At 48.2% G+C, this 22,738-nt stretch overlaps 1 protein-coding gene, 1 non-coding gene and 1 pseudogene across 2 annotated transcripts; 2 read left to right on the top strand and 1 right to left on the bottom strand.

The window, feature by feature from the left end:
* Positions 1 to 1,119: 1,119 nt before the first annotated feature.
* UCP3 (uncoupling protein 3) lies at positions 1,120 to 14,633 on the top strand. The gene is made up of 7 exons (XM_066250317.1): positions 1,120 to 1,426; positions 6,968 to 7,184; positions 7,747 to 7,948; positions 8,212 to 8,412; positions 10,160 to 10,261; positions 10,729 to 10,909; positions 13,469 to 14,633. Exons 2-7 carry the CDS (start codon positions 7,059 to 7,061, stop codon positions 13,581 to 13,583), a joined length of 927 nt encoding a protein of 308 aa, XP_066106414.1. The 5' UTR covers positions 1,120 to 1,426; positions 6,968 to 7,058; the 3' UTR covers positions 13,584 to 14,633.
* A 2,052-nt stretch (positions 14,634 to 16,685) lies between these two features.
* LOC136319581 (protein FAM91A1 pseudogene) lies at positions 16,686 to 21,776 on the top strand (annotated as a pseudogene).
* Positions 21,777 to 22,235: 459 nt separating this feature from the next.
* On the bottom strand, positions 22,236 to 22,317 carry TRNAG-ACC (transfer RNA glycine (anticodon ACC)). The gene is given in 2 exon segments: positions 22,236 to 22,270; positions 22,277 to 22,317. It is a non-coding gene; the product is annotated as a tRNA-Gly (tRNA).
* Positions 22,318 to 22,738: the final 421 nt, after the last annotated feature.

The following is a 22,738-nucleotide window of genomic DNA, read 5'->3' on the forward strand; positions in this document are numbered from 1 at the left end:
GCCCAACTCACACCTACCAAAATGGCTCTCATCAATAAACCAAGCAACAAGTGCTGGCGAGGATGTGGAGAAAGGGGAACCCTCCTGCACTGCTGGTGGGAATGCAGACTGGTGCAGCCACTGTGGAAAACAGCATGAAATTTCCTCAAAAAATTAAAAATGGCCTGGCCTGTGGTGGCGCAGTGGATAAAGCGTCAACCTGGAACGCTGAGGTCGCCGGTTCAAAACCCTGGGCTTGCCTGGTCAAGGCACATATGGGAGTTGATGCTTCCTGCTCCTCCCTCCCCATTCTCTTTCTCTCTCTCTCACACTCTCCTCTCTAAAAATTAATAAAAATAAAAAAAATTTAAAAAAATTAAAAATGAAACTGCCTTTTGACCCAGCTATCCCTAAGAAACTCAAAACAGTAATTCAAAAGAATACGTGAACCTCCTAGTTCGTTGCAGCATTATTTACAATAGCCAAGATCCAGAAACAGCCCAAGTGCCCATCAGTAACTGTGCATAAAAAAATGTTGTGGTACATTTACAAAATGGAATATTACTCGACCATAAAGAGAAGGAAATCTTACCTTCTGCAACAGCATGGATGGACCTGGAGAGTATTATGCTAAGTGAGATAAGTCAGTCAGAGAAAGACAAGTACCATATGATCTCACTTATATGTGGAATCTAATGAACAAAATAGAAACGGAGGCATAAACACATGGAACAGATGGCCAGCTGTCAGAGAGTAGGGCAGTGAGGGGACCAGATGGAAAAGGGTGAAAGGATTAGCCGAAAAAACATACACAGAACACACAGACAACAGTGTGGGGAGAGCCAGAGGGACAGGGAGGTGGGAGTTAGGTGGAGGTGAGCAAAGGGGGTGGAAGTGGGGGTGGAAAGAGACTGCGGCAGGTGCAGAGGGTATTTTAGTTGTACACTTGCAACCTGTATGGTTTTGCAAACCAATGTCATTCCAATAAATTCAGTTAATTAAAGGGGGAGGGCGGAAGAGCCCTGCTCAGCTTATTGAGGGAGCCTTGACCTTTGGACTTTGACAGGTCACAAATCCAACCTTCACACTCACTCTCACTCACACACACACCCACATATATATATACCCTTATAACCTGAGGTAGCTCTTCTTTCAGCAGCTGAAAGGAACTATTTTAAAGAACCTCAAGTCAAAGGAACTGAACCAGATCTAGAACTCTGACCTCCCTGCCCGCACCAGCCGCCTCTTGTCAAGTGATCAGGCTGTCAAGAGCGTCTCGGGTAAGGTTTCAGGTCAGCTGAAGTGTATAAAGGTAGGCGCCAAGCCTGAGGCAGCAGAGACGACAGTGAATGGCAAGGGAGCAAGCAGAGTCCTGCCGCCACCTCCTGGGATGGAGCCCTGAGGAGTGTTAAGGAGGTCCTGAGCTTCCCACCCAAGCTGGACTCAGGTAAGACCCCATTCTTCCCCCTTCCTCCTCCACATTCTGCCCTTCACGGTGGCTTACAGAGAGTAGTCAGGAACCGGCAGAGAGCACTCCCCCAGCATGGCGGAGCTGACAGAGATTTAGTCCTGCCCCCACCTTGACAGGATGGGGGACGGCAGCCCTGATGAGGACCCTGTGGTAGGGCTGGGACTCAAACCTAGCACACGGCACTCATCCAGGACTCACCCTTGGCTCCGCTGGCTGCCTCTGCTGTGATCTTGCACATCCCTGACAATAAGACATGGCTTTCTCCTTAATTTGACCCAGAATCCCCCCCAGGATTCTCCAGAGCATCAAGTCCTCTTCCCGTGAGGGCCCTACGGACCCCTTCCTGAGGAAGGATGGTGGAGGCATGTTGGCATGAGGCCTGGCCCAAGTTGCATGCTGGGAGTTTTACAGAGCCCCGTGGGAACTCTCCACCCGGCGACTTCCCCAGTAGGGATGCTGCAGAGGTTTGGCCAGGATGGTGGGGTTGGGCAGGGTGTCGCAGAATGGGGTCCTCTGACCCCTGCTCCATAGACACTAGGGCACTTGTTTCTCATGCAGATTCTCAGGCCCCCCTACCCAGACCTGAATCGGGATCTCTGGGGATGAGGGATGAGAATCCACTCTGTAAACAAGTGGTTCCATGGATCCTGAGCTCTCCTTGAAACCTGCAACTCGGCAACGGAAGAAGCACAGGTTTCAGGCAGACCTGGGCTCCAATCTCAGCCCCATCCCTCAGCCTTCAAAGTCTCCAGTCTCTTGATAATGAAGTGGGAATAATCCTAGCAACTACCTGAATCTCATAAAGGGATTGAATTAATGTCTATAAAGCCCTTAGCAGGGTGCCTGGTGCAGGAAGCACTGAGCAAACATTAATGGGCACCAGGCCATGCAATTAGAACATCCCATCCTTCAAGTGCCCCAGCAGAGCTACTAGGAGGTGGGTTCTGCTCCCAGCTTCTACCAGTGAGTGGCAAAGTTCTGCTGGGGCTCCTCAGGTAGATTCAGGAAGCTGTAAAGAAGGAAGGAGGTTGGGGAACACTGGCCTCAGGGCAGCCTTTACCTGTGCCCACTCTTGCAACTTCCCTACGCCCCGCCTCAGCTTGACCAGTGGAAGTTCTAGAGCTCTCCCCGGAAGGTGTGGCCACTGACCTGAGTCCAAGCCTATTCGCTCTCCCTCCCGGGGGTGGCTCAGACCACCACCTCTTGAATATGCTCCAGCTTCACCCTGGGCCACTGCTCTTGGCCAAATTCAGGCTCCCACACCTTTTACTGTACTATTCCTACAATCTCCTCACTGATCTCTGAGCTCCCATCTCTCCCAGTCCATCCTCAACACCCACACCAGCATGCTCTGCACACAAGTCTGCCGGTGTCACTCCTCAACTTGAAAACCCCCAACCGCTCTCTACTAGGTTAAGTATAGCCCCGGTATTTGAGGCCCTCCACTAAAGGCTTCTGTGGGCACCTCTTTTCATTTCCCATTTCCCCCCTTCAGCAAATACGGTTCCTTGGTCAACTGGCCCTCCCTGGGCCCTTCCAGCCCTAGGTCATCCCTGTACCAGGCTACACAAAGAAACAGGAAGAGTCAACCCTGTCCCTGCCCTTGGGGTCCCCCACCTAGGCAGGAAACCACTGCAGTTAATGAGCTGATCCTACAAGAAAGGATGGTGTAGGGCCGGGATAGGTGGGGAAAAAGGACGTTCAGAAGGGAAGCCCTGGGTGGTTCAGCCCCTGGGCCAGGGGAAAACAGGCTCCCCCAGGAAGATAAATCGCTGTAAGGTAAGCCCACAAAGTGTTCCAGACCAGACCAGCACATCACACACATGCCTGCTCACCTGTGACCTCAGGCAGGTCATTCTACCTGTCTGGGCCTGTCTGTAACTCTGAAAGTGGAATAAGAAGACCTAACTCGTAGGGCTCTTCTAATAGAGCCTGGATAGTCACCAAAGGTTTTAAGAAGGCACACTCCGACAACCAGTGAGAGACACCCAAGAACACAGCCCCCTAGGGCCTCCCAGCTCTGCAAATCAGGCCCTCGGATCCCCCAGGCTGAGCTTACAAGAAAAGGGGGGAAGGGCAGGAGGATGCCAATGCCAGCACTTGAAGAAGAGAGGCTAACAGGATGCAGGCATAGAGGGAGGGCTCTGCTCACACAAGCAAGCGTGTTTCTCTTTCTCTCTCTTTCTTTCTCTCTCTCTCTCTCTTTCTCTCCCATTCCAGCCCTGAGCAGAGGAGCCAGAACTTCCCAGCTGGGGACCGAGCCTCCCCTGGCAGCTGGTCTTCTGTAGGGCTTCCCCAGCATGTCTGCCATGCTGACCCTCAGCCAGCTCAGCGGCATGGACACTGGGACACCCACACCAGCCTCCCAAGGAGCCAGGTCCTCCTTGGATCATGTCAAGAAGGCAGTGCAGAAAGGCAGGAGGATGGGCTGTGGGAGGAGCACTACAGAGAGAGCCAAGACCTGACTGTGCAACTTGCAGAGGTCTTGGCTTCTTGGGGCCCCGTTTTTTTTTAGCTAACAAACAAACTGGGCAATGATGTCTACTCAGCCTTTGAATGCCCTCAATTAAAGAGGCAATATTGTGGGTAGCCAACTGCGGCCCTGAGTAAATGGTGAAGGGAGCCTTAGTGCCATCCCAGAAGCTGTTTGCAGTTCTATGAATTTGAGACAGTCTCTTTCCATCTTAGGCCTCTATTTTCTCATCTGCTCAAAAAGGATTCAAATGCTCTCCTTCCTTCTTGCCAGGGCACGTTCAGCCTAGTATAGCAGAGGGAACCAGGCTGTGACATAGTGGCTGGTAACACATGTCTCTGAGCCTCAGTTTACTCATCCAAAGTAGGGGAAAGGAAGGGAAGCTCCCTTTCAGAAAAGTTATGAAAATTCCATGAGATTGTGTGTAAAGCTCACTGTGAGGTCCTCACGGCCCAGTAGCCATTCCCTCCTCACCCTAAGCCATGCCCCACGCTCACCCAAGCTCGTGCCCTTCCCTGTGCCTCAGACACCCTTCTCCATCTGCTGATCACCCTTCTCCTGCCCACCTTTCAAGGCCTGACTTGTGCAACCCTTCAACCACACCCTCCCCCATGAAATTGTTCTAATTCTACCTCACAAACAGAGAGGGTTTCTCCCTCCTTGAGTCCTTTCTCGATGACTCCTTCCTCTGATGGTGGCCCAGTCCATCTTACACTACAGTTACCTGTGGGCATGTCTAATACCCCTGCAAGACTCCTTGACAGTTAGTTCCTTGTGGGCAGGTCACACACACTGTTTTTACTCATTTCAATTTCCTAGGGGGTACCGAGCACAAAACCTGGCATGAGGTGGATCTTTTTTTTTTTTTTTTATTGATCCAGAAAACATGAGGTGGATCTTATAGGTGGGTCCATAAGCCATGGCCAGGACTTGGGGTGGGGGAGAGCGGGGCATTGGACAATTTCAGAACAGAGATTGAGATGATCTGACTTACCGTATTTCCTCATGTATAAGACACTCCCATGTATAAGATGCACCTTAATTTGGGGGCCCAAAATTTGGGGGGAAAAGTATTACATAAAGTTATTGAACTCAAGTTTTGGGGTTTTTTAAAAATTATTTCTATTTATTCATCTTAGAGGAGAGAGAGAGAGAGAGAGAGAGAAGGGGGGGAGGAGGAGTAGGAAGCATCAACTCCCATATGTGCCTTGACCAGGCAAGCCCAGGGTTTTGAACCAGTGACCTCAGCATTCCAGGTTGACACTTGATCCACTGCGCCACCACAGGTCAGGCTGAACTCAAGTTTTATTCATCATAAAATTCATATAACTCCTCATCACTATCTAAACTCCCATCCAGTAGCTTGTCCTCATCTATGTCTGATGAGGAATCACTGTCTTCAACAATGAGCACAAAAACAAGTGCAAAGAAGCAGGTAAAGGCCCTGGGCAGTTGGCTCAGTGGTAGAACATCGGCCTGGCATATGGAAGTCCTGGGTTTGATTCCCAGCCAGGGCACACAGGAGAAGTGCCCATCTGCTTCTCTACCCTTCCCCCTCTCCTTTCTCTCTCTCTATCTCTTCCCCTCCTGCAGCCAAGGCTCCATTGGAGCAAAGTTGGCCCAGGCGCTGAAGACAGCTCCATAGCCTCTGCCTCAAGCGCTAGAGTGGCTCTGGTTGCAACAGAGCAATGCCCCAGATGGGAAGAGCATTGCCCCCTGGTGGGCATGCCGGGTGGATCCCGGTCGGGCGCATGCGGGAGTCTGTCTGACTGCCTCTCCACTTCCAATTTCAGAAAAATACAAAAAAAAAAAAAAAAAGTAAAAATGCAAGTAACAAAAACTACAACCACTGTATATGACTCACCCAGTTTTTAAACCCCGATTTTTTTGAAAAAAGGTAGATCTTATACATGGGGCAATACAGTATGTACGCTTGGATTCTAGGTTAGATCCCCACCCAGAAAATCGCTTCCTTTATCTGCTGTCCTGGCTGAACATTCCAGAATCAGCAAACTATTCCCTTTATAGCTCAGAAGCCGTTAATATGCACACGACCATTAAATGAAAGTTATACCTCCATTTTAAAAGTTTTTAAAAATAGCCTGACCAGATGGTGGCGCAGAGGATAGAGCGTTGGACTGGGATGCTGAGGACCCAGGTTCGAGACCCCGAGGTCGCCAGCTAGAACGCGGGCTCATCTGGTTTGAGCAAAAGCTCACCAGCTTGGACCCAAGGTTGCTGGCTCCAGCAAGGGGTTACTCGGTCTGCTGAAGGCCCGCTGTCAAGGCACATATGAGAAAGCAATCAATGAACAACTAAGGTGTTGCAAGGCGCAATGAAAAACTAATGATTGATGCTTCTCATCTCTCTCCGTTCCTGTCTGTCTGTCCCTGTCTATCCCTCTCTCTGACTCACTCTCTGTCTCTGTAAAACAAACAAACAAACAAACAAACAAAAAAGTTTTTAAAAATAAAATTTTAAATGCAACTTCATATGGGGAAAGATCAAAAAAGAGAAGGCTAAGTCAAGTGGCCAGTTTTTTGGTTTTTTTTTTATTTTTATTTATTTTTTTACATAGACAGAGAGAGAGTCAGAGGGATAGACAGGGACAGACAGACAGGAATGGAGACAGCTGAGAAACATCAATCATTAATTTTTCATTGTGCTTTAGGACTTCTTAGTTGTTCATTGATTGCTTTCTCATATGTGCCTTGACCATGGGCCTTCAGCAGACCGAGTAACCCCTTGCTGGAGCCAGCGACTCTGGGTCCAAGCTGGTGAGCTTTTGCTCAAGCCAGATTAGCCCACGCTCAAGCTGGCGACCTTGGGGTCTTGAACCTGGGTCCTTCCACATCCCAGTCCAACGCTCTATCCACTGTGCCACCGCCTGGTCAGGCAAGTGGCCAGTTTTTATAAGCCAGTTCCACACAGCTGAGCATGGCAATGCCCAGGCTTTTCGCTTAGAAAGCCCCCCTTGGTGCCGAGGGGAGTTCAGGGCCTGGCCAGACAGGTTCCAATTCCCTTGTCTGGCCTGTCTCCTGCAGCCTCCCTGCACTAAAGCTCAGGGCTGCAGAGTGGCCTCTCTCCTTGGACCTGCACTGGGCCCTCAAGAGACCAGAAGAGACTTCTGGGACCATGGTTGGACTAAAGCCTTCAGAGATGCCCCCAACAACGGCTGTCAAGTTCCTGGGGGCTGGGACAGCAGCCTGTTTTGCTGACCTCCTTACCTTCCCACTGGACACAGCCAAGGTCCGCCTGCAGGTAGGTGCCCTTTGGCCAATAGTCAATGTTTGCATCAAAGGAACGGCTCAGTTCTCCACCACCTGCACCTGGGCCTGCGTCTGCATCTGCGTCTGCGCAGTCTGCCAGCAAGCTCTTCCTCACGTGGAGCCCCGAGCAGGCCATTCACTCCACTGTTTAAGACCCTGCCTTGTCACCTCCCCATCACCGTTGCCCAAGAGAAAAAATTCTCAATTCCTTGACAGGATAGGGCCTTTCATTGCGTAACCCTACTTTTTAAACCATAAAGAGTGAAGTAAATAAAAGTAAGGAATTACTGGGTGACCTTGAGCAAGCCACTGGCTATTGTAGTGGGAAAAACAGTCTGTCCTCCTTTTTCTCTGAGAATCGAATGCCACACCGTGTCTAAGAGCTTGTGAGTTATAAACTGCTGCACAAACCTCAGTTATTCTTTCGGAGATGTGTCAGCTGTCGTCATGCTTGTTTTCAAAGTCCAGCCCCAGGCAGGTCCCTCTGAGCCCAGTCCCACTCTCCCCTCCATCAAGCTCCTCACACCTCTGCCGGGGTGGGGGGTGTCCCATAGATCCAGGGGGAGAACCAGGTGGCCCAGAGAGTCCAGTACCGCGGCGTGCTGGGCACCATCCTGACCATGGTGCGCACCGAGGGCCCCCGCAGCCCCTACAACGGGCTGGTGGCCGGCCTGCAGCGCCAGATGAGCTTTGCTTCCATCCGCATCGGCCTCTACGACTCTGTCAAGCAGTTCTACACCCCCAAAGGATCAGACTGTGAGTGCCCAGTATCCAGTGGACACTGGTGGGCGGGCCCAGAGACCAGGGCAGGGCAGACTCAGAGGCGGGCTGGGGTGTGAGGAGCTGGTAACGGACGCTCATGAGGAGACTTGGAGCACCATCAAAAAGCCCCAGCACGCTGACCCAGAAGCAGAGGCAGACATCAGGCAGGACAGCCCTGCAAAAACAGGATCGGGCTCAGAGCTGTTGGTTGGCGGCTCACTGGCCCTCTCTGCCTCCTTCTCTGCCCTTCTCCCCAGACTCCAGCATCACCACCCGGATTTTGGCGGGCTGCACCACAGGGGCCATGGCAGTGACCTGTGCCCAGCCCACAGATGTGGTGAAGGTTCGATTTCAGGCCAACGTGCACCTCGGGCCTAGGAGCAATAAGAAGTACAGTGGGACAATGGATGCCTACAGGACCATCGCCAGGGAGGAAGGGGTCAGGGGCCTGTGGAAAGGTAGGTCTGGACTCCAGTCTCAGGGGCCCTCCGGCCGAGCATTCCCTACCCCAAGGCTGGGGCAGAAAACCCAGCAACGAGGGAGCTCCCAGCACAGTGAATTCCCATGGATCTGGAAGAGCAGCTCCTGACCCATCACATTCCTCACATTCAGTTCAATTTGCCGGCCTTTCACCATGTGCTGGCTAGCAGGAGGGAGACAGAAAAGAATAAAAGACACCTTCCACACCCACACCGGGGAGATGAGATATGTCAAGGAGCAACCATACCAGGGGGCAGGATGTGCTAGGTTCATGGCAACATGCAGGTCCAGAGGCAGGAGAGGCCATGTGGACTCTGGAGGAAGGTGGCTCTTAAACTGAGCCTTAAAGATTCAGTGGACTCGGCCCTGGCCGGTTGGCTTAGCAGTAGAGCATCAGCCTGGCGTGCAGAAGTCCCGGGTTCAATTCCCAGCCAGGGCACACAAGAGAAGCACCCATCTGCTTCTCCACCCCTCCCCCTCTCCTTCCTCTCTGTCTCTCTCTTCCCCTTCCGCAGCGAGGCTCCATTGGAGCAAAGATGGCCCGGGCACTGGGGATGGCTCCTTGGCCTCTGCCCCAGGCGCTAGAGTGGCTCTGGTCTCAACAGAGCGACACCCCGGAGGGGCAGAGCATCGCCCCCTGGTGGGCAGAGCGTCGCCCCTGGTGGGCGTGCCAGGTAGATCCCGGTCGGGCACATGCTGGAGTCTGTCTGACTCTCTCCTCGTTTCCAGCTTCAGAAAAATACACACACACACACACACACACACACAAAAAAAAAGATTCAGTGGGCTCTAGGTGTGTGGAGATTGCAGCAAAGGGCCTTCCAAGCAAAGATCTAAGAGAGGTGACTGCAGGGTGTGGAGAAGAAACGGCAGCTGTGAGGAGTGGGGCAGGGGAGAATCCGTGAGGAGGCAGCTTCCCTGGGAAGCTATGTAAATGGCAGCAACCTCGACAAATGCTGGAGTTTCTCCCATATGGAGACCAGGGGTCACAAGAATCCTTGCAGAAGAAACAGTGCTCCGGCCCTGGCCCTGCACTCGCTGGCACTGTGCCCTCCGGGAACCTGGCCTTCAGCTGTGAAACCAGGGGTGGTCTGGATGCTCCCCTTGGGCCCCACCGGCACTACACTCTGCCACTTCTCCAAGAGCCAGCCAGCTTGCCCAGTCAAGGCACATGTGAGAAGCAGCTACTACCAAGAGCCAGCCTCCCTCTTCCAAAGAAAGTCTTCCTTTTCTAGCTCTAGATAAGTCTCAGGGAGGAATATATATATTCCACTTTAAAATCGATGAGAGAGGAAGAGAGAGAAAGAAGCATTCATTTGTTGTTCTGCTTTAGTTGTGCATTCATTGCTTGCCTCTTGCATATACCCTGACCAAGGATTAAACCCACAACCTTGGCGTACCAGGACGATGCTCTAACCAGCTGAGCTATCCAGCCAGGGCTCATGGAGGTATATTTAAATTTTGATAGATACTGCAGATTATCCTCCAAAATATGGCCCAAACAAACCCAGTGGGCCTCTATTTTCTGTCTCTAAGGAGGACATGGGTAATCTGAGAATTGTTAACACTAGAAAATCTGTAATCTGCTCAGCTGAGGTGGGTTCTCTGAGACCACTGGAATGGGGCACTGTGCCCCTAAACTGGTGCCTATGGCCCTGCAGCCAGGGGGTCTACTTCTCCTCCTCCTCCCCATTTATCAGCCCCCACCCCACCCCTTTCTAATAGGAACTTGGCCCAACATCACGAGGAATGCCATTGTCAACTGTGCTGAGATGGTGACCTATGACATCATCAAGGAGAAGCTGCTAGACCATCACCTGCTCACTGGTGAGGCCCTGGGCTCCAGTCAGACAGCCCTCCCACAGCCGGGAGGGAACATGGAACTTCACATAGCGAGCGCCACTCAGACACCTGGGCTTCAGAAGGAGCAGAGAGTGGCACAGTGCCCAGTATATATATCATTGTGATAAGTGGGAAAAAGCCCTGAAAGGGGAAGCCAGAGACCGGGTGCTAGCCCAGCACCACCTCTATGTACCTTTAGCAAGATCACCAACTCTGACTTCATTTTCCTCAAACGGTGGTTGGGATGGATGACCTTCCGACCCTGGGACGGCGCAGTTCTAGCTTGCCAGTACTTACCCAGAGCTCCACCCAGGGCAGTGAAAGATAGAAAATACTACCCTCATGTTCAGTTCCCCATTTCATTGGGGACATATGATGAACACACACAGAGCAGGAAGCCAGTGCTCGCCTCAGCTCACAGGCCACTGTTTGCTCTTCCCTCCGTGCTACAGACAATTTCCCCTGCCACTTTGTCTCCGCCTTTGGAGCTGGTTTCTGTGCCACAGTGGTGGCCTCCCCTGTGGACGTGGTGAAGACCCGGTACATGAACTCACTCCCAGGCCAGTACCGTAGTCCCCTGGACTGTATGCTGACGATGGTGGTCCAGGAGGGTCCCACAGCCTTTTATAAGGGGTGAGCCTCCCTCTCCTCCCTCCACACTCCCTCCCAGAAAACTTGGTCTATCTCCCTCCTTCCTTCTTCCCTTTTCTTCCTTCTTCTCTTTACTTCCTATTTCCCTTCTTTCTTTTCTTTCCTTCCTTCCTTTCTTCCTTTTTTTATTCCTTTCATGTATAATGTGCTTACCATGGGTCCATCTGGGGTGTGTGTGCAGTGGTGAACAGCACAGCTGTAAATGCCACAAAGAAGAGTATCAAGAACTATGGATGTTAAAATAGAGTGAAGCAGATCTAATTTGGAGAGGCAGGGAGACTTATCTGAGAAAAAAGAGTCTAAGCATAGGACAAAGTGCTGTCCCCAAACTTATTGGGCAGAGGCGAAGGAAGGAGAGGTGGTTGGTAATTGGAGACTTTTCCACAACTGTGGGTCACCACTGATTGACCTTGAAGTGCCCAAAGTGTGTCATATTTTCATGCTTGTGTCTTGGCATTTTCCGTTCCCTCTGCATGAATGCCTTTCCCATGCCACCTACATGCTCTAAATCTTTTTAAGAAATAACATTTTTATTTTTTCAATTATAGTTGATGTACAATATTATATTAGTTACAGGTGTGCAACCCAGTGGTTGGACATGTATATAACTTACAAAGTGATCAACCCAGTAAGCCTAGTACTCACGTGGCACAATACATAGTTATTATAATATTAGTGACTATATTCCCTATGCTGTTCTTTGCATCTCCATGACTATTCCGTAGCCACCAATTTATACTTCTTAATCCGTTCACCTTTTCACCCAGTCCCTCAACACCCCCCTGGCAACCAACAAAATGAACATGCTCTAAATCTTAGCTGTCCTTCAAGACTAGTTCAAATGCCACCTCCTCCCCAACCCTCTCAAGAACCCTATGAGTATGGTGTTTGCCACCTACTATTTGTGTTATAGTATCTGTAAAATTAAATTATCTGCTATGCCAGAGTATAAGTAAGCACTTTGATGCCATGACGGGTGGCTTCTGCATCTTTCACCTCCCCGAGTCCCAAGCACAAAGCCAGCACTCAGTGCATAGGTTATTAACAACCATCATGATCGCTAAATCAGTGAGTGTTAGCCCTTGTGCTAAACACTTTCTATATATTATCTCAACAAACCCCAAAATGTGGATAGTATTCTCCATAATTACTGAGGAACAGACTCATAAATATCAAATAACTTGTCCAAGATCACAAAATTAAAATGGCAGATCCACAGCTCAAAGTCAGACCATCAGATACCACCCAACGTGGTGTCCATTGTACCACTCAGCCCTTTCCTAGGCCTCTCACCTCTTCCATGATGAGAGTTTTCTGGTGTCCAGTGTAAGATTGAACTCAACAAGCAAACAGGTTCTCAACCCCGGGAATGGCATCATCAACCTGTATTTCCATTGACAGATGGGGTTGTTTTTTTTCCTGTAAGTGCCTCTGTCATTACAATCTTCAGCTGTAGCCACTTAGTTTCAGTTTAATTATTGACTTGGGAAACATTTACTGAGCATCTCATGGGTGCCGGACCTTGTGCCATGCTTCCTTCAAAGAGCAGCAGACAAGCAAGTGACATCTGAGCATTTTTGGATAGTGGGCCCTGTGCTGTGTGCTATACATTAACTCATTTAATTCTCACGACAACTCTGTGAACTAGCTAGATACCATTATTTCCTCCTTTTACAGATAAGGAAACTGAGGTTCAGAAAGATTAACTCAAACAAGCTTATGAAGCTAGAAACTGGTAGAGCTAGGATTTAAACCAAGGCCTGACTCCAGAGTTCACGTCATTGCCCCAGTATTACACCCCCTATAAGGGGCCTAGGCTTAGGGTTCAGGAGAGGCTTTGGTGTGAGGTTATGGTGCCCAAACTGATTCCTACAGGTCCAACAGCAACCAGCCGGGCAAGGAAAGCAGGGGCCATTCCAAGCAGAAGGAGCAACATGGGTAAAGGCATGGAAATAGGGTTGGCCTGGCGGGAGCAGACAGGACCAGGAGGGGATTAGCAGGGAGAGGCTGAAGAGGAGGGCGGGCCAGGTCACAGGCTCCTCCCTGAAGCTGTGAAACACAGCTGAGGTGGGGACTCTCTTGACTGCGTTATCACAGGACAGGCAAGTTCTCTGGAGATTAGCTGCATTTGGTGTTACACTGTCTTTGCTCTGTGGTGTCCTAGCTTCTTGGTGCCCTGGCAGGTGCCTCCTCAGGGTGACCACTCAAGATATAAATGAGCCCAGAAGCACTCAGCAGCAGAGTGGAGGCAGGTGTTAGTAGAGCTACTTAACCTCCCTGGGCCTCGGTTTCTGTAAAAGACGACTGGCAACAATCATAGCTCCCTTATAGAACTGTGAGAATTAGTGGCCTGGCTGAACACACTTTCCTTGCCTTTCCTGATTCCAACGTCTTCCTAGTTCCTTCACCAGAGAAGAAAAAGACTGAACTCTTGGAAAATGCTCACACAGGTCTGGGTCCGCCGGCACTGACACGGTGCGGGGGCAGCAGATCTCTCCGGAGCTCAGTCCTCTCCGCCTAATGCTTTGTTGTTCTCATCAGATTTACACCCTCCTTTCTGCGACTGGGAGCCTGGAATGTGGTGATGTTTGTAACCTATGAGCAGCTGAAACGGACCTTGATGAAAGTCCAGATGCTACGGGAATCCCCATTCTGAGTAGGAAAGGCCACTTGGGACAAACCAGCCAAGAATGGAATAAAACAGTGGGTCCACGCACCTGAGGACACAGACCCACACGTGTTTACAGAGCTGTTTCCTTGCTGCTAACTCAAGAAACAGAAGGAGAAGAGGAGGAAGGAGTCTGGTCTTCAGTGCATTGCCTTCAGAATGTTTTTCTTGGGCACTGAAGAGATGGAAAATAAATTATATTAATTTTTGACACCCATTAGGTGGGCTGCCTAACATTTAGGCAAGAGAAAATAAACCAAAACAGATCCATTTGGATAAAATGGGAGTTTGTAAACTGAAAAATCTGGTTAGACAATGAAAGAAAGACTGCAAGCATTGGAAAGGAGAGGCATGTGTTAACTTAGCATCAGCTAAGGACTCCAGACAGGAACTGCCAAAGCAGCACAGAGCTCGTGACTGCAGCCCTTGATCGTCAGGAGTCCTCTGTGTAGAACTCATTGGGATTCTAGGAAACGTGAGAACAGAAAAGATAAAACCTGGAATCGGTGCCAAAGGAGTGCTGCTGGGCTGGGGTGAGGGTGAGAATCACCATCAGTCCTGGACGCCACCAGAGAATCCTGAGGCCAGCTCACTCTCCCTTCCTGGCAAAACCGGAGTAAAAATCCCATCCCTGCTACTTCACTAGGGTATCGTGAGGATCCAGTGGGAAGCTGGACAGGAAAGCACTTTATAAAGGCAAAAATTCTGTACGGATGTAAATATAAAGACAAGGCCTTAAGAAAGATTTCGTCATGACAGCAAGTGCCAGGGAAGTTCTTGAAAGAACTTGAGATACAGACAAAGGAACCAGGGACTCATGGGCTGGCAGTGACAGTGGATGACATGTGGCCACTGGACACCCACACCCATGCAGCTCCCATTCCCTGGCTGGACTGTGAGCACCTTGAAGAGTATGGAGCCTGGAGAAAAAGAGGCAAATGGTTGGGCTGAAAGCCTAAAGTAGCAAGACTCAGAATTTTTGGAATATTATTATGGCTTAATAAAGGAATTTACACCTTGGGTGTTGGAGTAAGAACAGCCACTTTTCTGCCTTCTCTTTCTTAGAATTCCCTTTCTCACTTCAGGCTTCCTATCCGTGAGGGCTGGGCCAGATCAGGCCCCACAAGCCCACACTGCCTTCGCCCTCCCCTGCAGGCTGGTTGTGCTGCCTTTTAGTGCTTTGGCTCCTCCATCTGTAAAAGGTGGGGTTAGACCAGACAGCCTTCTGAATTTAAAACTAAACATCTTTCAGGTCCTGGCTGATTTGCTCAGTGGTAGAGCTTCAGCCTGGCATGTACATGTCCAGGGTTCGATTCCCTGTCAAGGCTCACAGAAACGACCATCTGCTTCTCCCCACCCCCTTTCTCTCTCTCTGCCCCTCCTGCCATGCTTTGATTTATTTGAGTGAGTTGGCCCCAGGCGCTGAGGATGGCTCAGTGACCCCTGCCTCAGGTGCTAAAAATAACTTTGTTGCTGAGAAATGGAATGATACCCCAGATGGGCAGAGTATCGCCCCATAGGTGGCTTGCCTGGTGGATTCCACTCTGGGTGCATGCAGGAATCTCTCTGCCTCCCCTGCTCTCACTTAATGAAAAAACAAAACAAAACAAAACAAAAAACCTAGGCATCTTTCAGGTTGATAATGGGGACCCAGAATGCCTATCTTTTTCTGCTTCTTAGCAGCCTGTATGTCTCTGATGACAGAACTAGGTTCAAACCTCACCCCCCCCACACTGTACCTCAGGGTCCTACAGAAGATGTGGGAACAATCCTCACCTCGCACAACTGCTCAGCAAAGCCATCCTTCCTCATACTGACTCCTCCACACCCTGGGAAAAAGTGAACATCCACTTATATTCAACACTTTTCTAAGTTTAAATTATCATTTGAGATCATCTACATATACAAGCTGGAAAGTCCAAACAAAAGCAAACATGAAAATTGGTTTGGCTTTCAAATAAAATTCATATTTAAAATTTTCTCTAACTTTTGACTTGACTGACATGCAATTGTGTGTGTGTGTGGGTGTGTGTGTGTGTGTGTAATGAACAAAGCTGGCCAGGTAAGGATCTGAGGAAGAGTGTCCCAGGAAAAGAGAACAGGCAGTTTACAGGCCCTGTGAGAATGAACTTGGCATGTTCAAAGAACAGAAAGAATCCCACATGGCTGGTGTAAAGTGAATAAGGAGACAAACGTGAGATCATTCCTTTATTCATTCATCAAATATGTAAGAGTTTTGCCAGAGGCTGACAAGTCAGAGCACAGTCAATTGCAGCGAAAGTTTGGCAGAGAAAGAAAGGAGAAAAAAATAGCCATTGTAAAAGGGTTAGGAAAGTACTGCTGGTTTAATTTACACACATACGCACACTAAAAGTAAGGAAAGACTGAAGATGAGGAGGAAAGATTGCAGAAGTAAGGTCCTAGAGGAAACAGAGAACACAAAATAACAGGTATAGGTGGGATGGACCATTCTAGGCAGGATATGAGAAACAAAAGTCATACAGGCAAAATTTTTGAACTAGAAGCAAAATGAAGGCATTCTCCAATCCAGGGTTCCCCAAACTTTTTACACAGAGGGCCAGTTCACTGTCCCTCAGACCATTGGAGGGCAAGACTATAAAAAAAACTACAAACAAATCCCTATGCACACTGCACATATCTTATTTTAAAGTAAAAAAACAAAATGGGAACAAATACAATATTTAAAATAACAAGTAAATTTAAAATACTTTATTGATTTTACAGAGACAGGAGAGAAATGGGAGCATGGAATGGGAAGTAACAACTCCTAATTGCTTCATGTTAGTTGTTCATTGCTTGCTTGCTGTATGTGCCTTGACCAGGGAAGCCCAGGGTTTCAAACCGGCAACCTTGGCATTCCAGGCCAAAGGTTTATCCACTGCGCCACCACAGGCCAGGCATAACAAGTAAATTTAAATCAACAAACTGACCAGTATTTCAATGGGAACTATGGGCCTGCTTTTGGCTAATGAGATGGTCAATGTCCGGTTCCATATTTGTCACTGCTAGCCGTAACAAGTGATACGACGCCTGCGTCCCGCGTCACCAAAGTAGTACTGTACGTGAGCGATGCTGCGCTTTGCAGCCCCGTCATATACAGTGCTCCTCTCACTGACCACCAATGAAAGAGGTGCCCCTCCTGGAAGTGCGGTGGGGGCCGGATAAATGGCCTCAGGGGGCCGCATGTGGCCCGAGGGGGCCATAGTTTGGGTTCCCCTGCTCCAGTCCTTTCATTGAAATTTAAGGAATGGTTACATATGCATATAAGTAGGTTAGTGAGCCTGTAGAATTATTTATGAGATAATTTTTAAAACTTTTTTTTCCTTAAAATACAATTTAATGAGTCCTCTGATACACTTCTGACACTGTTCTCTGTTCCACGCTGAGCTGTCAGGAGCCCTCACCATAAAACATCTGAGGCATTCTAAAGCATAGAGAGAGAGAGATCTCCAGCAGGCCCCACAACTGCCCAGGACCCTCACACGTGGGCATGGAGTTCCACCTCAGGCACAGCCACTCACAGAGCTAGCTGCCTGACAACATGAGACAGGGTTTTGGAAATTCACAGAGAAAATAGGCAAAGTAGGTTGTCCTCTACATAGTCACAATCAGTTATGATACAAAAACATCATTTAAACATGTCGAGAAAGATGAATGCATTCCTGGCTGGACAGCTTGGTTGGTTAGAGCATCATCCCAATATGCAAAGGTTGTGGGTTCCACCCTGGTCAGGGCACATCCAGGAACAGATCTCTTCCCCACCCCCTTTCCTCTCTCTCTAAAACCAGTCAATAAATTTTTAAGTTAAAAAAAAAAAGAGATGGGGCCCTGGCCGGTTGGCTCAGCGGTAGAGCGTCGGCCCAGCGTGCGGAGGACCCGGGTTCGATTCCCGGCCAGGGCACACAGGAGAAGCGCCCATTTGCTTCTCCACCCCTCCGCCGCGCTTTCCTCTCTGTCTCTATCTTCCCCTCCCGCAGCCAAGGCTCCATTGGAGCAGAGATGGCCCGGGCGCTAGGGATGGCTCTGTGGCCTCTCCCTCAGGCGCTAGAGTGGCTATGGTCGCAATATGGCGATGCCCAGGATGGGCAGAGCATCGCCCCCTGGTGGGCAGAGTGTCGCCCCTGGTGGGCGTGCCGGGTGAATCCCAGTCGGGCGCATGCGGGAGTCTGTCTGACTGTCTCTCCCCGTTTCCAGCTTCAGAAAAATACAAAAAAAAAAAAAGAGATGAATGCAAATACTTTGAGGAACTATCACAGTTAAGATTATTTCATACTGCACCTTTACCGTATATTGGATATTATGGTAAAGGGCCTAAGGAGAACACCATTTTTGTATTATACTGAGATTACAGAGGACATTATCAACAAATAAAAATTTATGCTTCATTGCCCAGTTTTACAGGGTTCACTGTCTAAATTTTCTTGTCATAAAAAGGTAGTAGTAAAAAAAAAAAAAAAAGGTAGTAGTACATTGCTATAAATCATTGTAGATCATCAATTTTTTTTTTCTTTTTAAAATTTGAAGAAATGTTCACATACAGTGTGTCCATTTGAAGAATGGTCACATCGTCTGCCTTACAAAACTATAGACAATACCATAGAGGCATGGTGGGTGGTGTAGGCTGGTCAGATCATAAAAATAACAAAGCTAGGCAGAAATATACTATAAAAAACAGCCTCAACTCTGTAGATCAGATCACTATATTACAATGTGATACACAGTTTATATAACAAGTCATTTATTTTTATGTATCAATATCTAATGACCATTTTATTCTCTTGAAGATTTTATAATGAATTGAGTGCAAGGTGATGAAAACTTCTAACTATATTTCTTTCAATAGTAGAGCATACTAATGTTGCAGAGCTTGCAAACAACCTTGAGATAGATTTTCTTTTTTTCCCCCCACTGATTTGAGAGAGAAAAAAATATTGATTTGTTGTTACACTTATTTATGCATTCATTGGTTGATTCTTGTGTGTCCTGACTGGGGATTGAACCTGCAGCTGTGGTGTATCAGGACATTGCTCTAACCAACTGAGCTAACCAACTTGGAAAAGACAGGCTTTCCCTTGTTAAGAATGGTGTTTCTGGCCTGAGTGGGATAAAGCGTCTACCTGGAACACTGAGGTCGCCGGTTCAAAACCCTGGGCTTGCCTGGTCAAGGCACATATGGGAGTTGATGCTTCCTGCTCCTCCCCTTCTCTTTCTTTCTCTCTCTCTCTCTCTCTAAAAATCAATAAATAAAATATTAAAAAAAAAAAAGAATGGTGTTTCTGGGCCCTGACTGGATGGTTCAGTGGATACTGTATCCACTCAGCCTGACAAAATCCCGGGTTCCATCTCCTTTCAGGGTACCTATGAGAAGCTATCAGTCTCCCTTCCTCCCTCTCTATCTCTCATATCAATGGGGGGGGAAAGAAAAAAGAATGGTGTTTCCCAGTGTTGCTGATTGGGTTTTGCCCATAATAAGGGACAGTAATAATGTGGATCAACTTCATCAAGATGATGGAATGTTTGGCCTGACCTGTGGTGGCACAGTGGATCAAGCCTTGACTTGGAATGCTGAGGTCACCGGTTCAAAACCCTGGGCTTGCCCAGTCAAGGCACATATGGGAGTTGATGCTTCCTGCTCCCTCCCCACTTCTCTCTCTCTCTCTCTCTGTTTCTCTTCTCTAAAATGAATAAATAAAAATAATTTAAAAATTATCGGTCATTTATAAAAAAAAAAAAGATGGAATGTTTAATGTATAAACAGATTTAAAAGTACTTTCAAGCCACAAAAGCTATTCTTATCACAGGATAAGAAGTAAAGTAGGAGTCTTGAACAAGAAGCTTCGTCAGCTCCAATATTGATAAAAATAGTCAAGATCCAGCTGACACAGCCAGTATAAGCAGCTGGGTTTGTCTACAGGATACACAAAGCTTATTGATTTCCTATTTGATTCAACTATTATCTTTTTTTTTTTTTTTTTTTTTTTAAAAGCAGGGCGAGAGACAGGAACATCAAGCTGATCAAGCTGCTCCTGTATGTGCCCTGACCAGGGAGGGAATTGAACCAGCAACCTCCATTCTCTGGGAAGACTTTTCAACCAGCCAACTGTGCTATCCAGCCAGGACTTAATTTTTTTTTTTTTTTTTTTTTTGTATTTTTCTGAAGTTGGAAACGGGGAGGCAGTCAGACTCACGCATACGCCCAACCGGGATCCATCCGGCATGCCCACCAGGGGGCGATGCTCTGCCCAGCTGGGGTGTTGCTCCGTTGCAACCAGAGTCATTCTAGCACCCGAGGCAGAGGCCATGGAGCCATCCTCAGCACCTGGGCCAACTTTGCTCCAATGGAGCCTTGGCTGCAGGAGGGGAAGAGAGAGACAGAGAGGAAGGAGAGGGGGAGGGGTGGAGAAGCAGATGGGCGCTTCTCCTGTGTGCCCTGGCCGGGAATTGAACCTGGGACTCCTGCATGCCAGGCCGACACTCTACCACTGAGCCAACCGGCCAGGGCCAACTCTTATCTTTTTAATGACAGGAAATCTTTCACCAAAAGTTGGCAAATTCTGACATAAGTCTGTGGACAGCTTTCTTACAAAACTAAAAAAGGTTCGAAACACTGGTGAAAAGCCCTGGCCAGATAGCTTGGTTGGTTGTAGCGTCATCCTGAAGGGCAGAGGTTGTTGGTTCTACCTCCCGTCAGGGCACATACAGGAAAAGCTCGATGTTCCTGTCTCTCTCTCTCTCTCTTCCTGCCTCTCCTAAAATAAACTAAAATTAAATTAATAAAATAAAATAAAACACTGGTGAAGAAGAAGTGCAGAGATATTTTGATCAGGCACATACTCTGAGAAACACAATACTGTCTCTGTATATTAATGATATAGTCTCAAAACTGCATAGCCAGAACAACCCAATTATGGTTTTCTTCTGAGTCTCTTACTCTGTGGAAGCCCTCTCTCTCTCTCTCTCTCTCTCTCTCTCTCTCACTCTTTCTCTCTCTCTCTCTCTTTTAAATGTATTTATTAATTTTGGAGAGAGAGGAAGGGAGAGAGAAAAACAGGAACATCCATCTTTTCCTGTATGTCCCCTGATCGAGGATAGAATCGGCAACCTCTGCGCATCTGGATGATGCTTTAACCAAACAAGCTATCTGGCTAGGGTGAAGCCTTCTTGATTTGGACCCTGTGACTTAAAGCAGAGTTCCAAACAATACTTTTTTCCATGACTCTTCTTACTGATGAATTCAGCCCATCAGCTATAGTACTCCCCAAATATTAGACCAGTTATCCAGTAGTCACTGCCTAGAAGTCAATTCTCATTTATTTTACTGTCCAAAGGTACAAGACTTCAAAAACTATCAGATATATTTCAGGGTTATTATTGAGCATTAATAATATTTTTGGAGTCATAATCCTGAAGTAATCCCTACTTCAGATGAACTCAGATGTTGAATGATGGGATAAGAGAAACCTTTTCCATTTGATAAAAAACAAAGCTACGCCTGACCTGTGGTGGCGCAGTGGATAAAGCGTCGACCTGGAAATGCTGAGGTCGCTGGTTTGAAACCCTGGGCCTGCCTGGTCAAGGCACATATGGGAGTTGATGCTTCCAGCTCCTCCCCCCCTTCTCTCTCTCTGTCTCTCTCTCCTCTGTCTCTCTCCTCTCTAAAAATGAATAAATAAAATAAAAAATTAAAAAAAAAACAAAAAAAAACAAAGCTACAAGGAGAGTTTGCTTGTGTCGATATGGGTGTTCATAAGCATTACAAATATCAAGGAACAAAGTGGGCTTGTAGGGGTTTTGGTGGATATGTCCCATGTCTACGCTTCTAGTCAACATGCAAACAGAACACTTGGTGGTGCTTCTGGTGAGAAAGGAGAACTTGACTTAACTTCCAGCTCAGAGCAAAGGAAAGTACAGAATAGTCATTGAGGAAGCAACTAAGGATTCAACAACAAAACAGAACGGATGTTGCCACAACAGAAGCCAACTGGTTTCCTCTTGAGCTGTTTCTCACTGAATTCAGAGCTGTTTAACTGTTTAGCTCTCAATCCAATTAGAAAGTTTGTAGGAAAACTGGTACATACAACCTCTGCAGAAAAGAAAGCTTTCAAAAACTCTTGACATTCCAGTAGAAAACTCTTTCTACATCTCAAGTTTGTTCACTAATTCTATGAAGGTGCTTTAACACCAATGTTCACACAGAGACCAGCTTTGTCAAGTTTGCTTTACCATCTTATGCTAGTCTAGATATTGCAGTTGAGTGCAAGACCAGCAGGGGCGACCCCTCAGTGCCAAAAATAATTTTTTTTTTTTTTTTGCATTTTTCTGAAGCTGGAAACAGGGAGAGACAGTCAGACAGACTCCCGCATGCGCCCGACTGGGATCCACCCGGCACACTCACCAGGGGCGATGCTCTGCCCACCAGGGGGCGATGCTCTGCCCATCCTGGGCGTCGCCATGTTGCGACCAGAGCCACTCTAGCGCCTGAGGCAGAGGCCACAGAGCCATCCCCAGCGCCCAAGCCATCTTTGCTCCAATGGAGCCTTGGCTGCGGGAGGGGAAGAGAGAGACAGAGAGGAAGGCGCAGTGGAGGGGTGGAAGAAGCAAATGGGCGCTTCTCCTATGTGCCCTGGCCGGGAATCGAACCCGGGTCCTCTGCACCTCTGCGGTAGGCCGACGCTCTACCGCTGAGCCAACCGGCCAGGGCAATTTTTATTTTTTATTTTATTTTTTATTCATTTTAGAGAGGAAAGGGAGAGACAGAGGAGAGACAGAAGGGGGGGAGGAGCTGGAAGCATCAACTCCCATATGTGCCTTGACCAGGCAAGCCCAGGGTTTCAAACCGGTGACCTCAGCATTTCCAGGTCAACGCTTTATCCACTGCACCAACCACAGGTCAGGCCCAAAAATAATTTTTACTTGAATTCTCAGTTTCCACTTCCCTTCTGCTTCTACCAGGACCATGTGCTGAGGTGTTTCTTTCCTACATGAATGAAAAAGGGACTACGTAATAAATCTGACAAGCTCAGGAGGGGCCACACGGCAGGCCCAACAAAAAACTACACAGGACAGTGGATCGCAAATTTCTAATTGAGCAAGTCATAGTGGGTAGTCACATCTCAGGCCCA

Source organism: Saccopteryx bilineata, chromosome 1 (assembly GCF_036850765.1).
Source record: "Saccopteryx bilineata isolate mSacBil1 chromosome 1, mSacBil1_pri_phased_curated, whole genome shotgun sequence".
NCBI lineage: Eukaryota > Metazoa > Chordata > Mammalia > Chiroptera > Emballonuridae > Saccopteryx > Saccopteryx bilineata.